The sequence below is a fragment of the Panthera leo genome, chromosome E3 (assembly GCF_018350215.1).
Source record: "Panthera leo isolate Ple1 chromosome E3, P.leo_Ple1_pat1.1, whole genome shotgun sequence".
In the NCBI taxonomy this organism is placed as follows: Eukaryota; Metazoa; Chordata; class Mammalia; order Carnivora; family Felidae; genus Panthera; species Panthera leo.
This window is the reverse complement of record NC_056694.1, coordinates 18,299,733-18,314,873: the sequence shown is the minus strand read 5'-3', so window position 1 is coordinate 18,314,873 and position 15,141 is coordinate 18,299,733. Positions and strand designations below refer to the sequence as shown.

Genomic DNA, 15,141 nt, shown 5'->3' with positions numbered 1-15,141 from the left:
AAGGCTGCTTCTGAGAACCCAGCCCTCTGCCTGGCATGGCGGAAGCCTTCCTGGAAGTCACTGTCACTGGATGCAGACCAGGAGGCTCTGGGGCAGTCAAGGTCCTCAGGTCTGCCCCAGGCCCCAAGGCCGGCATCGCTGCTCAATACCAATCGAGTCTGACACAAACCCAAAGACCATTTTTCTCCTTTTATTAGAATTTTTCTTTCTCTCAAAATTTTTTTATCTAAAAACAAACCAAAAAAAAAGGAAAAAAGAAAAACAAAAAATTATTGGAAACATCATGGTTCAAGTGGGGAGAAAGGAGAGAAGCGTGGAGCGGAAGCTCCAAGCGTCTCCAGAGAAAGTCCTCACCCTCGAAGTGCCCTCTCTGGGGGGAGAGCAGAGCCGAGACAACCCCCCAACACCCGGCCTCCGTCTGGAGAAGAGGGCAGAGTCACAGTGGTCCGAGGGCCAGAGGGGCTGGAGGGATCACAGGAAGTAATCGGCCACGGGTTTCTTGGAGGGGATGCCCCGGGTCTCTTGGGGCGCAGCCTCGAAGATGATGAAATCTTTCTGGAGATGCTCATCTAGCTCCAAGATGGCTGCCACATTCCCACAGCTAGAAGCGGAGGGCAGTGGTGTGAGAGGAGTGGCTCAGCCGGGGCCCCACCCCCACCCCCTCCTCCTGGCCCAGGCAGCTCACCGGTAGCAGTAGTTGGGAGCCGACCACACAGTGAGCACAGTCTCATTGAAGTGCCACTTATAACCTTCCATCACCAGTTGGTGGGCGCGACAGATCATGTCAATGTCGTTGGCTGCATTAAACTGGGCCACCACGTCACTGCCAAACAGGTAGCCAGCCCCACGGGGGCTCACGCCCCAGCCTGTTGTGTCTGAGGCAAAGGAAGGTAGGGATGGGGGGAGAGGGTGTCCTCGAGGTTTCTCTGGTGCCCACCGCCCTTCGAAAGAGACCATCCTGTCCCCCTCTCTCAATCAAGCCCCATGGGGCCAGAGCACACGGCCTGTGTTCTGGGGGATCCTGGAGACAGGACAGCAAATGCTGGAGAAAATCAGCTCCAAAGGAGAAAGAATTTTCTGACGGTTGGAGCTACCCCATAACCAGAGTGACCATGTGACTTACAGGCCAAACAGGTGCACACAAAAGCGAGAGAAGACACTTATAATGACCACATTGGTCCAGCAGGTGACAACAAGGGCTGTCCTGGCCGCCCTGGGAGCAGTGGCCAGGCAGGCGGGCACGGCAGTGAGAGGGCGGAGGCTGTGCGTGTTACAGCAGGAGCTCTGGACTGGTACTTGGGAGACTCGGCGTTCAGTCTTGGCTCTGCTCTGTACCAGCTGGGGAGCCCCACAAAATGAGGGACGTTCGTGGGGCCGTCGTTCTCGGAGTGTGAACTCTGCAGAAGCCCCTTCAGGTTCAGGGGGCCAATGATTTTGTCCCAAACAGGCCTCTGAGCGATGAAATACACACCCATCCCCTCTCCGAGCTCACGAGCACCAGCTGCCCACACTCCTCCTCCTCTTTGAGGGTGCCAGGGGGCAAGCCGGCCAAGTGCAGACGCCAGTGAAGACCAGCTCCGCTCTGCTCTTCCCTAAGCCCGCCTGGCCTGTCTCTTCAAGGCGCTTGCTTTAGCTACAAGACCCCCTCAGTCTCCTGCCACACTAAGGGTAGAGCCACCCTGCCCTGCCTGCCTGCCCTCACCTTCAGGGTCAGACCAGAGCAGGTCACACATGGGCCCGTCATGGGGCACTTCTTGCTTTCGGTCAATCGTCCGGATCTGGTCCAGGGTCTGGATAGAGGGGGAGAGGCCCCCATGCACGCAGAAGATCTACAGGGGGACAAGAAAGGAGTCAAGGCCGGCTGAGCCCAGCGCCTCTTCCCCCGCGAGTCCGATCCCCGCGGGACCCGGTAGCCGGCCCACCTTGCCATCGATGATGGCCGACAGGCTGAGGTAGTCAAAGATCTCAGTGCAGTAGCGCCACACGGTCACCGAGCCATATTTGCGCAGACACTCGTCGTAGAAGCCGTAGACCTGGGTGATCTGGCGGCTTTCGTGGTTGCCCCGGATCAGGGTGATTCGGTCAGGATAGCGAACCTGGAGGGGGCCACCGATCCAGGGCTGGGGGCTGGGCTCTGTCCCTCCCTCACAGCCCCACCGGCCCTTCCCAGATCTCCTCATACTTGCCCACCCTGTCGCCTCATCACTACCCCAGCCCAGAGTCATGCCATCTCTTGCCAACCTCGCAGGCCCCGGTCCCTCCTCCAGGGGATTTGAGGCTGACCCCTCCCCATCAACTACAACCTATCGGTTCCCCTTTCACCACTAAGTCCTTACCGAGACCCTCAGGTGCTCTGTCATCTGGCCTACCAACGGATACCGCACCCAGGTGAACTCAACACCCTGCCACTTTCCGAGCACGGGGAGCCTCCATTCCCTCCCCTCCAATGCCGCAGCTCCGCCTTCTCCTCCAGGAACCCCATCAGATGCCCCCGAGCCAAGGAAAGCTGCTCTGCCCATCCCCGGGCAAGCTGAACACCAGCAGGACGGCTCAGAGCTGGGGGTGGATGGAGAAGGAGACGAGGGCAGGAAGGACACAGACAGGTCAGGCCGGAGGCGGCCCGGGTGTGGGCACCGGAAGCCCAGGTTCCCACCTTAAGTGCCAGCAGCAGGAGGAACGTTTCGACGCTGTAGAAACCACGATCCACAAAGTCCCCCATGAAGAGGTAGTTGGTCTCAGGGACGTCGCCACCCACCTGGGGAGGGAGGAGTGGGGGGAGAAGGGTTTGCTCGATCCTCGCCTGTCCCCCGCTGCGGCAGCCCATGTGCCGGTCAAGTTGAGGCCCTTCTTTCACGGAGGGCCCACCAAACAGGAGGCCTCTCGCTCACCCAAGTCAAAGCTTCCACTCTTAAAATTAAAGGCGTCTTCCAGTCACCCCCCAGGTCACCTGTCCCAGAGTCTCCCCACACTCACTCTGAACAGCTCCTTGAGGTCATAGAATTGCCCGTGGATGTCGCCGCATACCTAGGAAGTGAGGAGAGCTGGGTGGGAACTCGCACAGCCGGAGAGCCTCCGCCTCCAGGGGCTGGCCTTCGGAACACCCGGCGCGTTAGTAGCTCCTTATCGCTCCTGGCTAAACCTCAACTTCTCAGGGCCACCAATCTACTGTCCTACCCGGACTTTGTCTGCTCTGGCATCACCCCCCATCCCGCACTGAGTGCCAGCTGTTCTGTGGGCAAGAGCTAAAACTAGGTCTCTCAAGCCAGGCCTGTAGCTTCTGGAGGACCTGGCCCCCTCCTCTCCGTGTTTCCCTCAAGGAACCCGGAATAAAGCTACTAATGACACGGAATACACAGAAATGTGTGGGGTAGAATCACTCACCAGATTCAGAGTCCTTCTGTCCTGACCAAGAGTATCCCCCCATCAGCTCAAAAGACCCTTCCCGTAACATCCATTTCATATAGCAAGGCTCCCTTGAAGATGGGAGAGGGATACACGGGACTTTCCGGGCTCTCAGGGATGAGGGGCAGACCTCTGTAGCCCACAAGATTAAGGGGAACGGCCATGTGCCTAGGCTCTGGAAGGACACGCGGTACTCACTGTGACTGGCGAGTCCACCCTCTGTACGTTGCTCTCCTCTACCAAGATCTCTCTGGGGACGGGAGAAGACCAGGGTCACCACAGCCAGGCCAGCCCAGCTCAGCCCAGCCCAGTTCCCCATCTTTTGGAAGGGAGGATCTGAGGTGGGCCTTGAACCTCTAGGGGGCAGGAGTGAGGTGTGCAATAACATCCCCAGGATGGGCTGACCGCAGGCCTCCCCAAGGCCAAGAGGCCAGAGCCCAAACTCTTGCTGCGGCATTCAAAGCCTTTCCAAGGAGACAGTGGCCTTTCAAGCCCTGACCCTCCCTGTTGCCCTCTTTCCCACATCCAGTGCTCGTTCCAGAGAACAGACCCGCTCGCCACACAGAGCTCTCTGCTCACGCTGCTCCCTTGGCCTGGAGCGCTCCGAGACCGTGCCCCCGGCTGAGCCTCCTCTCCGCCCGGCACGGAGGCTTTCCCCACACGGTCCGAAGGCACCCAGTGATCAAACACACCATCAAAGCGATGCGCTTTTGCCTTATTTAGAGGGAGTGACAACTCTGTTCTTTCGTTCCTCCCTGCAGTGGAGTCTACTACTACTCAAGAGCGCGTGACGTGAAACCACTCTGTCAGCTACACACACACAGCGAAGTAAGCGGTGCCACGTTTCCAGATTTCGCCCTTGGTGATGACGGCAGCGGTGACCACTCCAGTTCACGCCACACCCCAGGACTGTAGTAAGAGCTTGGTGTCGATGACACAAACCCAACGGCCACCCCCCAAGGCGGGCACTGTGATGACACCCGCTGCTCAGGCGAATAAACTGGCCACGGTCATACAGGTGGGATTTAATTCAGGCAGCCTGGCGCTGCCACCTAGTTACTCTGGTGTGGGGGGCGCCCAGGCACTGGCCTTTTTCTGCCAGCCTCCTCCTAGGAGACAAGCAGCTCCCTGAGCTCCGAGAACGGATGCTTTCACCTATGGCCCTGAAGATGCTCTCTATGAAAAAGGTGGCTCGAGGGAAGTGCGCTTGCTTGGCTTTCTGGGAATGGGGGGACGTTCGGGGGAAGGCACCGGCAGTGATCGAGCGGCCATCCAACAACCAGGCCCTCCCGCTAGGAACGCATCTGGCGTGAAACACTGTTCCACATCAACTGCTTATGATGACCTCCCCAATGGACTCAGGGAGGTTCTTTTCCTCCTCGACAGAAAAACCAAGGCTTAGAGAAAAAAAGGGGGCAGGATCACGGTCACGAAGCTGGAGAGTGAATGAACTGAACTCAGGAGCCCAATCTCCTATGAATCTGTGCCGGCCTCATCCACAGACTCCGGGCCCAGCCTCCAAGCCCAGCTCTGTCACTCACAGCACATCATCCGCCCTCTCAGGGGTCACACCCGCCCACCTTTACTTCCACCACGAATGCTACCTTTAGAAAAAGCCTGCCAAAGTGCCAGCCCCTGTCCCTACAGATGCAGAATCTCATCTGAGCTCCGTAAGGACTTCAAAGACTTGGAGAGATGGAGAGACTTGACCAGGATTACATTGTTTATAGGTGATGAAGCTGGGACTCGTATTGAAAAGCACCGGATTCAAACCCTCTGCTCTTTTCCTATACTGGTATTTTTAGTAGGACTGAGTTCAGTCCACACACTTCAGGCCTCTCTAGTTCCAAGAGTTTGAGACTATGTACCCTGTGAGCAAGGGGAGGTTCCTGACACTTTCAGCCTTGGCTGGGCCCCTGGTGGGTCTCCAGGAGGCCATGGCCAGGTGCAAGAGTTGTTCCCCCTTCAGAATGGGCCCAAGATAATACTGGCCAACTTGGGCCTCAGCCCAGTACCTCGCAGCCCCTTCTCAGTTTCAGCTGGATGGGACTCTCCCACTCCTCAGTCCTCTATAGCTCCCCAGTGCTTTGTACACAGTTTAAGTGTCTCTGCTTGGCTGTCAATGAGCATGGAGTACAGTGAAAGATCTGGATCCAAAATGAACCTCCCCTCCAACGAGCTGTGAAATTTCAGGCAAGACATTATCTTTTCAGAGACTCAGTTTCCTCTTCTGCGAAACACTCACGCTTGACCTGACGAAGCCACAGGGCTGCTGCCAAGAGCAATGGAGACAGAATAAATTACCTCTCTGTTATTCTGAAAACTCCACCGTGCTATTCGAGCATTAGCTATCCTCACCACCGAATCAATTCAGGCCCTCTGGGCAAGATGAGTCTAACAGGAAAAAGAACAGTGCCAGGCAACAGTTGGTTTAAGTTCCTAAAAATGCCACTCAAGACAGAAAGAACAGGGATGACTAAAAACATCTTGGGGCTCGTCCAGTCAGGGAAATTTTCTTCAAACGGCAAGCACAGTCACAGACAAAAACGGGCCTTGCCTGTTCACCAAACAGGCCTCGTCTCGCTGCTATGAGTCTGTCTGTGTGAAGTAAAACCAAGCAAGAGTCTGAGAGCCACAAGTTCAGAACCTAGCTCCGCCACGTTCTCTCTGGGTGACCTCAGTCAAGTCATCAGGCCTCCAGGAGTCACGTTAAATGGAGCAAATAGTCCTGACCTCACAAAACTGCTGTGAGGAAGACGGAAGTTCCTTGCCAGCACAAGGCCTGTTGTGGAACCGTGGGCCTGCTGTTCAACAAACATACGGTGGTTCTCCTGGCTCTTTCCCTACAATTCTCCGGCACGGTGCAAGCTGCAAACAGTACCTTAGGGGAGGCAGGTTTAAGTGGTCTCCTTGCTGGTGCCCACACATCTCGGGGCCTCCACTCCTGCCCTCATCCTAGTACGAATGTCCTTCCTCCCTGGCCCTGCTCCCATCAGCCAGCCAAATGATTTTCATCCTTCCAGGCCACCTTCTCTTAGAAGCCTTCCCTGATGACTTCAGTCCCTATCAGCAATGCCCTCTTCCTACACGGTAACAACAGTAACACCTAAGGATCAGTGAGCACTTACGTTGTACCCAGGAACTATGCTAAGCCCACCCCACGCACCAACTTATTGACTCGTCACAGCCATCTTAGTAAGTACCATTATCCCCAGTCTACAAATGAAGAAACTGTCAGGGACCTCAAGATCACCAACACAGCCAGTAAGTGGCAGAGCTCACCTCCCAACCTAGAACCATCACATTCCAAAGCCTGAGCTCCTAACCACTACATCATCCTACTTCCCACAGAACTCAAGGGTTGGGCTTATCCCCAAAGTTCAGCTCCTCCAAGAAACCTCTGTTCCTCCCGCAGGTAAAGTTGTTTCCATGAGCTTCCTAAGTATCTTATGACTCTCTAACGCCACTGAAAACGCGTCACTTCATACTTTCGGTGTCTTTATCCAGGTCTGTCTTCTCCCAACAGGCTGGTTGCTCGAGGGAAGTGGCCCTATTCTGCTCCTCTCTGGGAAAGATGCCAGGATGATCCAGGCCCCAAGTTCTCACTGGCTTTGCCCCAGACCGGAACCCCCTTGGGCAGAGGGACCACCAGGCTCACCTGGCCTTAGCGCACAGGGCCTTGACTTCGCTCTCTTTGATGAGCTCGCAGCGCCGCAGTTGCTCGATCTGCCGGTCCAGGTCGCTGATCTCCGCCATGGCCCACCACCCGCCCCCGGCGCGGGTCAGAGCCGGGGCCGCCGCCCCCTCCGCACCGCACAGGGGTCTCCTGAGGAACGAGAAGACGAGTCCGTGGATCAGAGCGTCCGTAGGGGGAGCGGGGGTGGGGAGGCAACTAAATTCTGGAGCTTGCCCGGCCCCCCCCCCACCCCGCCTCCCCTCACATCGGCCCCGGGACCCCCAGCGTCCCACGGCCCTGGCCGTTCCCCGCTAACTCCCGCCGAACCCCGCGATCCCGCGCTCGGGACGGTGGCCTAGAGGGGTCTCAGCCTATTACCGCCGCCGCGACTCCGGCTCCGGCTCCCGGACTCCCTGCCTGCCTTCCTCCTTCCCTCCGCTTTGGGCCGCCGCCACCGCCGCTTCTACTTCCGGCCCCGCCGCGGAAGCAAAGGGAGATCAGTTCCGCCGCGCGCCGGATGTGGCGTCATACACACCTTCCCCCTCGCGCGCCGCGCCCTTGCCCCCACCTCTCGGAGCAGAGGAGCGGGGATGAGCCGAAGGAAGCGGATGTGGGCCGCGTGCGGGCGGAGGTCACCGGGGGCCCGGCGGACCCGCCTCTTGCGAGCTGATGGACGCCTCAGTCCGCCCCACTCCCATCTCCGTTAGGGAAGCAAGCTGAGCCGCGGGGCCGCCGTGTAATTTTGTGACACGCTTTTATTTACCTGTTTGAGTCGGCCTACCCATCCCTGAGGGTCACCCTTGCAGCCCTGGTGCTTAGAACGAGGCCTGGCACAGTAGGCATACCTAAACATTTGTTCAGTGGCTGGGAGAATCCTGTCCAAATCTCTTTCCATGGCCCCAGAGAAATCTCTGCCGTAGAGGACCTCCGAAGTTAGAGGCAGAAAGGAGTCCACCTTGCCCACACCGAGTCTGGGCCTCGGTCAAAATGACCTCCCCGATTCCAGAACAGTACCCCCCGACACCCCTCAGTTGCTTCCTGTTGCCTGCAAGTTTTATTCCTTTTTTTTTTTTTTTTTTTTTTTAAGGAATCGGTTCTAGTATCTCCACCTATCACACGTTCTGGAATTCACCGTTAGTATAAAAAGCCCACCCCCCACCACTGGTATTTGGGGAAGTGACTGGTCTGTGAGCATACTTGGTGTCTGAGACTTTGCACATGCTGCTCCCTTTTGAAAACTCCTTTTTGCTATCTTCTGTTGACCTTCAATTTTTATTTGCTTTCTTTAAGACTTTGTTTCAGAGAATTGAGTGAGGCTAGGCACAGAAGTGAGGCCAAACTTTAGAGAGGCACTGGGAGTGGGGTTGGTTTTGTATGTAGGCAGTAGATGCAAATGTGCACTGAAGGAAATGACCAAGTTCTTAAACTCCTAAAAAGTCCTAGGTTAAGTCAGTTCTATGCACATCACTACAGGAGTTCAGTAGGTCCAGAGAGATCACAAAAGTCAAGGTTATTTTTTTCCCTCCGGAAGGGAGCTCAGACAGCAAAGGGCCCAGAGGGAAATTCAGGAAGTGGCAGGACTCACTAAGATCCCTGGTTATAACCAGGGCCTTTAACAGCTCAAGAGACCTGATGCAGTTACTGCTACAGCCCAACCTGGGTGACTGGGAAAGGGTTCAAGGTGTGGCAGAGGCATTAAGTACGGGGCCTTCGTTCTGGCTTCATGGAACGCAGCAGCTACGTTGGCCCAGTTCTTAACCTGGAGCCTGCGCCCTGTGTTGAGGGGGCTGAACAATCAGTGTTGTTGAGGGGATTGTTGGAATAAATTCCAGGTTCTTCAGGCGGTTCCATGGTCCAAGGAAGATTAATTAAGAAACCAGTTCTAATCCCATCTCCTGTTGAGATGGGAAAACAGACAAGCTCAACAGTACAGATTAAGGACACAGGCATTAATAATCTTGTCTTCATCAAGAAAGTGCAACCTCAGGCAGCACGGACTTAAGCGGGAGATGGGAATAGCAACACCCACTCATACAGATCACTTGCGTGGTGTCGTGTCGTGTCGTGTCACCTGGCTCATACCACTCAGGAAATGTTGGCTTAGGTCAGTGGCTGTTTTTGTCACGGGGGCCTTGTGCACCTGTGAGTTCTGGGTCTAAAAGTGAGACTGAGCCTAACACATACTCCCCCCAACTGTGAGCCTTATCAGGTGCTGCTGGTAAAAGCGGATGGGGAGCTTGATGGTAGGGAGAAAATTTCACGAGCTCTCTTCTTGAAGCCCTGGGCAAGCATAAAACAAAGCAGGAAGGTCCTCTCCCAACCCATTCACTTTTCTCCTGCCCAGGAAGGAAGAACAGGAAACAAGGGATCTTTCTTCTAGGCTCTGCCACCTCCCCTGGCCCTCCCCGGTCCTGAACACCAGACACGAACGGCACACTCCCCCTTAAATAGATGTTTATTGGCAGTGGGCTGGAAAGAGCAGTGGAGTTAGCATATACAGACAACACCACACACCAATGTCACATGGGAGGCAAAAGTGATGGCAAAGAGCAGCCTGGAGCCCTGGGTGAAGTCCCCTCCTCCAGAGTGAGTGTGGGAGGGGACGGGGCCTGGAGTGTTGAGGGGGCAGCCTTAGGACACCTCCGCTTAGTAGGCATGGTTGGAGATGAAGAGAGACTCGCTGGCTGCGGCCCCAGCCTGACCACTTGGGGTGTACTTTCCTTGGCAAGCGAGGCTGTTGGCCTAAGAGGGGAGAGGAGCCAGAGTGAGGTCTTATCAGAATCCCGTCTGCCCCGGCACCCCGCCCGCCTCTTGCCCCCATCCTTACCAGGGCTCGCTTGACATACTCCTCCTGGGCAGCCTTCAGGTTCTCCTTCTTTCCACCCCAGGCCTTCAGGGCAGAAGCCTGCAGGGCTCGGCCATAGGAGAAGGTCAGGGCCCACGGCTTCAGCAGGGGGCATTTGTTGATGGCGTTGAGGTTGATGGATGCCTCCTCCTCACTCTGGCCTCCAGACAGGAAGGTGATCCCTGTAGAACAAGGGGTGAAGGAGGGGAAGCAGATATAGTCAGAGACTCAGGGCTTGGTAAGAGCCCCTAGAAGCTGAGCTGGAAGTCAGACCAAATGGGCGTAAAGATTGTGGGCACAGTTCATCTACCTCCCAGAGGTCAAGATGAGGATGTGGGTCTCACCAGTGACAGCGGGGGGCACCGTGCGGCGCAGAGCTGTGACGGTTGCCATGGCAATCTCCTCATGAGAGTATTTATGGGTGCAGGCGTGGCCTGGAGTTACCATATTGGGCTTCAGCAAAGTGCCTTCCAGGTAGATGTGGTGGTCACTCAGAGCCTTGTAGACAGCAGCCAGCACCTAGAGCAGAGCAGGGCCAAAGTCGGTTGCGATCGAGGCGGGGGGAACAGGGGTCAGTCCTACAGCCCTTGGCCCAGTCACCTATCCACCATACTGCCCAGGCAGGCAGGGAACTTACCTTCTCGGTTACATACTGACAGCGCTTCAAGTCATGGTCCCCATCAGGGAGGATCTCGGGCTCCACGATGGGCACGATGCCATTCTGTGGGGTGAGGGACAGGGTGGCCTTGAGGCCTTCTAAGCTGAAGCCCACCCATAGCTCTCCACAGCTATCAGCCAAGATCTTATCTCCATGATGACAGAGACTCATGGCCTCATGGCCCTCAGACTGTAGGGAACAGGCATCTCCTCCAAAACACCCACACAATCCCTATTCTGCTTCTCTGCTCACAGAACCCCCGAGTGTCCTCCACAGGCCCGAGCCTGATGCTTGGGGAAGATCCAGAACAACTGCGCTGGGGGAGGTACGTATCCTGGCAGATGGGTGGCAGGCTAGCTGACACTCTGGAACCAAATGAGGTGGGAGGTGGCCTGCTGGGGAACTGGAGGCCCACCTGCTGGCAGATGCTGGCATAACGGGCCAGCACGTTGGCGTTTTCCATGATGGCAAGGGCTGAGGGGGTGTGTTCCCCAATCTTCAGCACACAGCGCCACTTGGCAAAGTCGGCTCCGTCCTTCTTGTACTGGGCACAGCGCTCAGACAGCCCATCCAGCCCTGGAGAGGGAACAGAATCGTCAGAGCACAGCAGAGGAGGGGGCAGGCGGCTCCCCACTCAACCTCGGCACCCAGAGGGCTGGTGGCCTGGGCGAGTCAGTCCGTAGGGCAGGGAGCAGAACGGTTCTCACCTTGGGTGGTAGTCTCGCCGTTTGTTCCTGCCAGGGGTACCACGCCCTTGTCCACCTGTTGGGGCGGGGGGGGGGGGGGGGCAGCAACAACATAAGACAGGAGGAGTGACCTCTAGTACTCCACTCTGCCCCTCACTTTACTTAATCTTAAGTGATACTTCACGGTTTGCAAATGTTTTCAGTTAGTTACAATACCTGGGCCTAGGAAGGAAAATACACGGGGAGGTTACTGGACAGAGCCTGGACTGCTACCACTTACTAACTCTGCGAGCCAGACACTTCACTGCCTTGAGCTTCTGGGTCTTAGTCTGTACAAGGGAAACGCCTTGCTCTTGGAGTTACGAGGATGAAAAGTGCCAAGCAGGGGTACCTGGCTGGCTCAGACGGGGGGAGCATGTGACTCTCGATCTTGGGGTTGTGAGTTCGAGCCCCACACCGGGTATAGAGATTACTTAACTAAAATATTAAAAAAAGAAAAGAAAAAGAAGCCAAGCAGTTCCCATATGTTTCTGGCTTTTCTCACACGTGCTTCGGAGGTGGCCTGGGGCAGACTCCACTCACGTCTCCAGGCTCCCAACCCAATGTCCACCCCCACCCCGGCCTGCCACTCTGATTTCTTTCCCCGAGATCCATCTCATATCCTGAGACCCAGCCCCCTCACCTTGATGCCCACAACACCGCCCTTGGATTTGATGACTTGGGGGAAGGGGCGGCCATCGTCTGTCTTCTGGTACAGTGTCTCATGGAAGAGGATGACACCCCCAATGCAGGGATTCACACGGTCGTCGGCAGTCAGCAGCAGCTGGCGGTAGAAGCGCCGGTTCTCCTCGGTGTTCTCGGTGCCGATGGACTGCAGCCGCTTGGCAATGCTCCCTAGGAGCATCGTATAAAAATAAGAGGATCAGCCTGTCACCCTCAACCCTGGGCCCTCCTCCACTGTGTCCTGCCCGTACCAGTGGACTCATCTGCAGCCAGGATGCCCTTGCCCGGAGCCACAATGCGGTGAGCGATGTCAGAGAGCTCCTTCTTCTGCTCTGGGGTCAGCGCTGGGTATTGGTAGGGCATGGTGCCGGTCAGTTCCTGGCCAAAGGAGGCAGACAGGGGAGGAATGGTTAGCTGGGTCTTCCCATGGTCTCCCCACAAGCAGGGCCCCTTGCCTGGAGGTCAGGACAAAGGTTCCCTACCCTCCCCTAGTCCACACTGGGCAGGTCTTGGGGCACTTCCTGTGCCCAAGCCTCCCCTACACCCAACTTCCCTGTACTAGGCCTGCCTCCTGTACCTTCCCTAACTTTGTTTGTTGCTGGGTGTTTCCCACCTTAGGGTGGGGTTGCGTACTGGCACCTGTGGTAAAGCAATAGGCCAGAGACATGGAAAGACAGGTCATGTAGAAGCTGGACCCTTCTGGCTTGTGCTCTGCCATGGGGTCACCTTGCCTAGAAGCAGAACCGAACCGGAGTATTTTAGAATTTAGAGGTCGCACATCAGGCAGAGGGCCCAACAGAAGGACCCAGAGAAGGGAAAGCTCTGGGCTTCAAGTCCCACAGAAACCAAGGGCCAGAGCTGAGACTAGAACCCAGATCTTCTGACTGCTGTACGGGATCCACCCAAGATTCCAGGGCTGGCCCAGGCTCCAAAGCCTCAAGGACATCCCAAGGTCAAGCTTCTCCTCCCAGGGTTGGGGGAGGGCCTTAGGAAAAGGGTGTTAGAAAAAAGGGCAGGAGGGTAACGGGAAGCCCAGGAAAGGGCAGCAGAGGAAGCCCAGCCCAAGGGGGAGGAACGGGGTAAGGTTTACCGATCGCATTGCTCATACAGGGTAAGAGAATTGTAGAGAGGCGAGCGGCCCCACCCCTTCCCCTGAAAATGCTCCTGTCTGCCCGCCCGGCTGCAGCTGTTCCAGGCTCACAATCAAGGTCACCAGATAAGTAAAGGCTCGGAAAGTGTTAACTGAGCAGCACGCGCCTCCAAGGGGTTTCCCCTCCTCGCCAGGGGGGTCCCACCTCCCAGGGCAGGGACCAACCACGCTTTCGGAAAGCCTGAGAGTATACGAGCTGGCCCCCACCCCCTCGCTGCCTCTTAGGATCACCGCAGAGGCAAAGGGGCCGTAATCCTTTGCACCTGGGATCCCAGCAAGAAAAGGAGAAAAGGAATGGCCCTTCATCTCGTCCTGCTTCCTCCTCCGCCATGACTCAGCGCGCGTAGTCGCTGCATTGCGCAGCAAACCAAGGAAACTCAAGCTGAAGACGGTTGAGGAGTCCGGGCTGGGAGCATGTATGTGGGAGGTAGTGGGGCGCGGGGAGATGCTGGGACGGGGGAATGGGGGTGGGCTCCGACCCGACCGGCCACTGCCCCCAGGATCCTTCTCCAGGGTCCCTGACCTTCGCACACGGCGAGGGGCGCTCACCTGGCACGGGAGGGGGCGGGTTTGCGGGGTGCGGCGGTGGAGGGCGACGGGCCGGCGAGCGGACTGAGGGAGCGAACGCGGCAGTCGTCACCAGCACCCTGGTTCTGCGGCGCGTTCCAAGCGGAACGCAGCCTACTCGGCTCCGGAGGGGGTGGCGCAGGGGGCGGGAAGCAGGGAGGTGGCGCCGGGCTTATAAAGGCACCGCGCCAGCCTCCGCCGGGTTTTTTCCCTTGAAGGGGGCCGGGAGAGCGCTGGCGTCCAATTGCAGGAGAGGAACGGTGGAGAGGCCGCCCCCGAAAGGCGAAGCCCGGAGGCGGCGCTTGGGCGGGGACAGCGCTAGGAGAACACGATCCCTGCCCCCCCCCCCCCGCCACCCCCCGGCCCCCTAGGACGTGACTCGGGCCACATCCTTCGGGTCGCCTGGGCTCTCCACCCCCCACCCCCCGTCTCCCTTCTCCCCCCAGTTGGCGCGTTCTGGGGAGCCGTGACTCAGCCGATTAGGGGCCCCGGAGGAGATGGGAAGGGAGGTGGGGGCAAGTGGGTGCAAGAGCCTGAAAGGACGGAGGCTCAGCCTCCCCGTCTAGGCCCAGTCGCGCGGCCGCGGGGCAGCCCCAGCTTCCGGCCTGCGCTGATGCAGCGTGTGTCACACTGTAACAGAACCCGGAGGTTGGGCGTCTGCCGGCCTCGCCTGCAGGCTCGACTTGCGGGCTCTGGCGCGCGGGGCCGCCCCTCCCTGGGTCACCAGCCCAGGCGGAAGAGCGGCGGGGGGGAAAGGGCGGCGAGTGGCTGCCCCGGGAGGAACTCGACGGGGCGGCGGGGCTGGCGGGGGGCGGAGGCCGGGCGGCAGCCGTTCCGGGTGGCCCGCCCGCGCCGGTATAGGCGCCCCAGCCGCCCGGGTCGGGCTCGCGGCCGCGGCGGACCGGCCTCGCCGTGCGTGCGCACGCCCTCTCCGCCCGGGCCGGGGCGGACCCGCCTGCGGCCCCCGCCGCCATCCACAGCCAGACTGCGGCGGAACCGGCCGGCCGCCGCTCGCCCAGGCGAGTCTGGAGATGCAGTGCCACAGTCCCCGCGCAAACGTCTCCCTGGGACCTGACTTCCCCCTCCAGACTCAAACCTGTCCCTAGCCGGTCAGCCCCCAGATACATTCCGAGTCCCTCATCCTACCAGCCAAGACTCCCCTCCTAATCTGGACCCCTTAGGCCCAACCCCAACCCTGCGGCGTCCTGCTGGCGCCCACCTGCGAGGAGGCTGAAGGAGCGGGCAGAGCCTGGTCAGCAGCGAGTGAGCCAGGCCGCTCCTGGGCTGGGTTATAAGGCAGCTCCTGCCCTCCCCCCAGCCAATGTCCCCAACCTTCTCCGGTGACCCCTGCCCTTTCCTTGCCACGGATCCCCTGGCAGGGTCCTATATTTAGGGAAACCTGAAGCCCCTGACATTCAGGCCAGCGTGGGGCCT

The 15,141-nt window shown here is 58.1% G+C and overlaps 2 protein-coding genes across 5 annotated transcripts; both read right to left on the bottom strand.

The window, feature by feature from the left end:
- Positions 1 to 246: 246 nt before the first annotated feature.
- PPP4C (protein phosphatase 4 catalytic subunit) lies at positions 247 to 7,512 on the bottom strand. Its single transcript, XM_042921367.1, has 9 exons — positions 7,457 to 7,512; positions 7,061 to 7,228; positions 3,601 to 3,652; positions 2,974 to 3,024; positions 2,654 to 2,755; positions 1,923 to 2,096; positions 1,703 to 1,829; positions 686 to 875; positions 247 to 601 (listed from the first exon to the last, which is right to left on the bottom strand). Exons 2-9 carry the CDS (start codon positions 7,156 to 7,158, stop codon positions 472 to 474), a joined length of 924 nt encoding a protein of 307 aa, XP_042777301.1. The 5' UTR covers positions 7,159 to 7,228; positions 7,457 to 7,512; the 3' UTR covers positions 247 to 471.
- Positions 7,513 to 9,515: 2,003 nt separating this feature from the next.
- Positions 9,516 to 14,973, bottom strand: ALDOA (aldolase, fructose-bisphosphate A). 4 transcript variants are annotated; one of them, XM_042921366.1, is made up of 9 exons: positions 14,927 to 14,973; positions 12,242 to 12,368; positions 11,950 to 12,161; positions 11,289 to 11,343; positions 10,997 to 11,157; positions 10,561 to 10,644; positions 10,268 to 10,442; positions 9,906 to 10,105; positions 9,516 to 9,820 (listed from the first exon to the last, which is right to left on the bottom strand). In XM_042921366.1, exons 2-9 carry the CDS (start codon positions 12,351 to 12,353, stop codon positions 9,725 to 9,727), a joined length of 1,095 nt encoding a protein of 364 aa, XP_042777300.1. In that variant the 5' UTR covers positions 12,354 to 12,368; positions 14,927 to 14,973; the 3' UTR covers positions 9,516 to 9,724. The 4 variants fall into 4 exon arrangements, with proteins under 4 accessions (XP_042777300.1, XP_042777299.1, XP_042777298.1 ...); XM_042921365.1 differs by lacking the exon at positions 14,927 to 14,973 and adding an exon at positions 13,690 to 13,881; XM_042921364.1 differs by lacking the exon at positions 14,927 to 14,973 and adding an exon at positions 12,568 to 12,723.
- Positions 14,974 to 15,141: the final 168 nt, after the last annotated feature.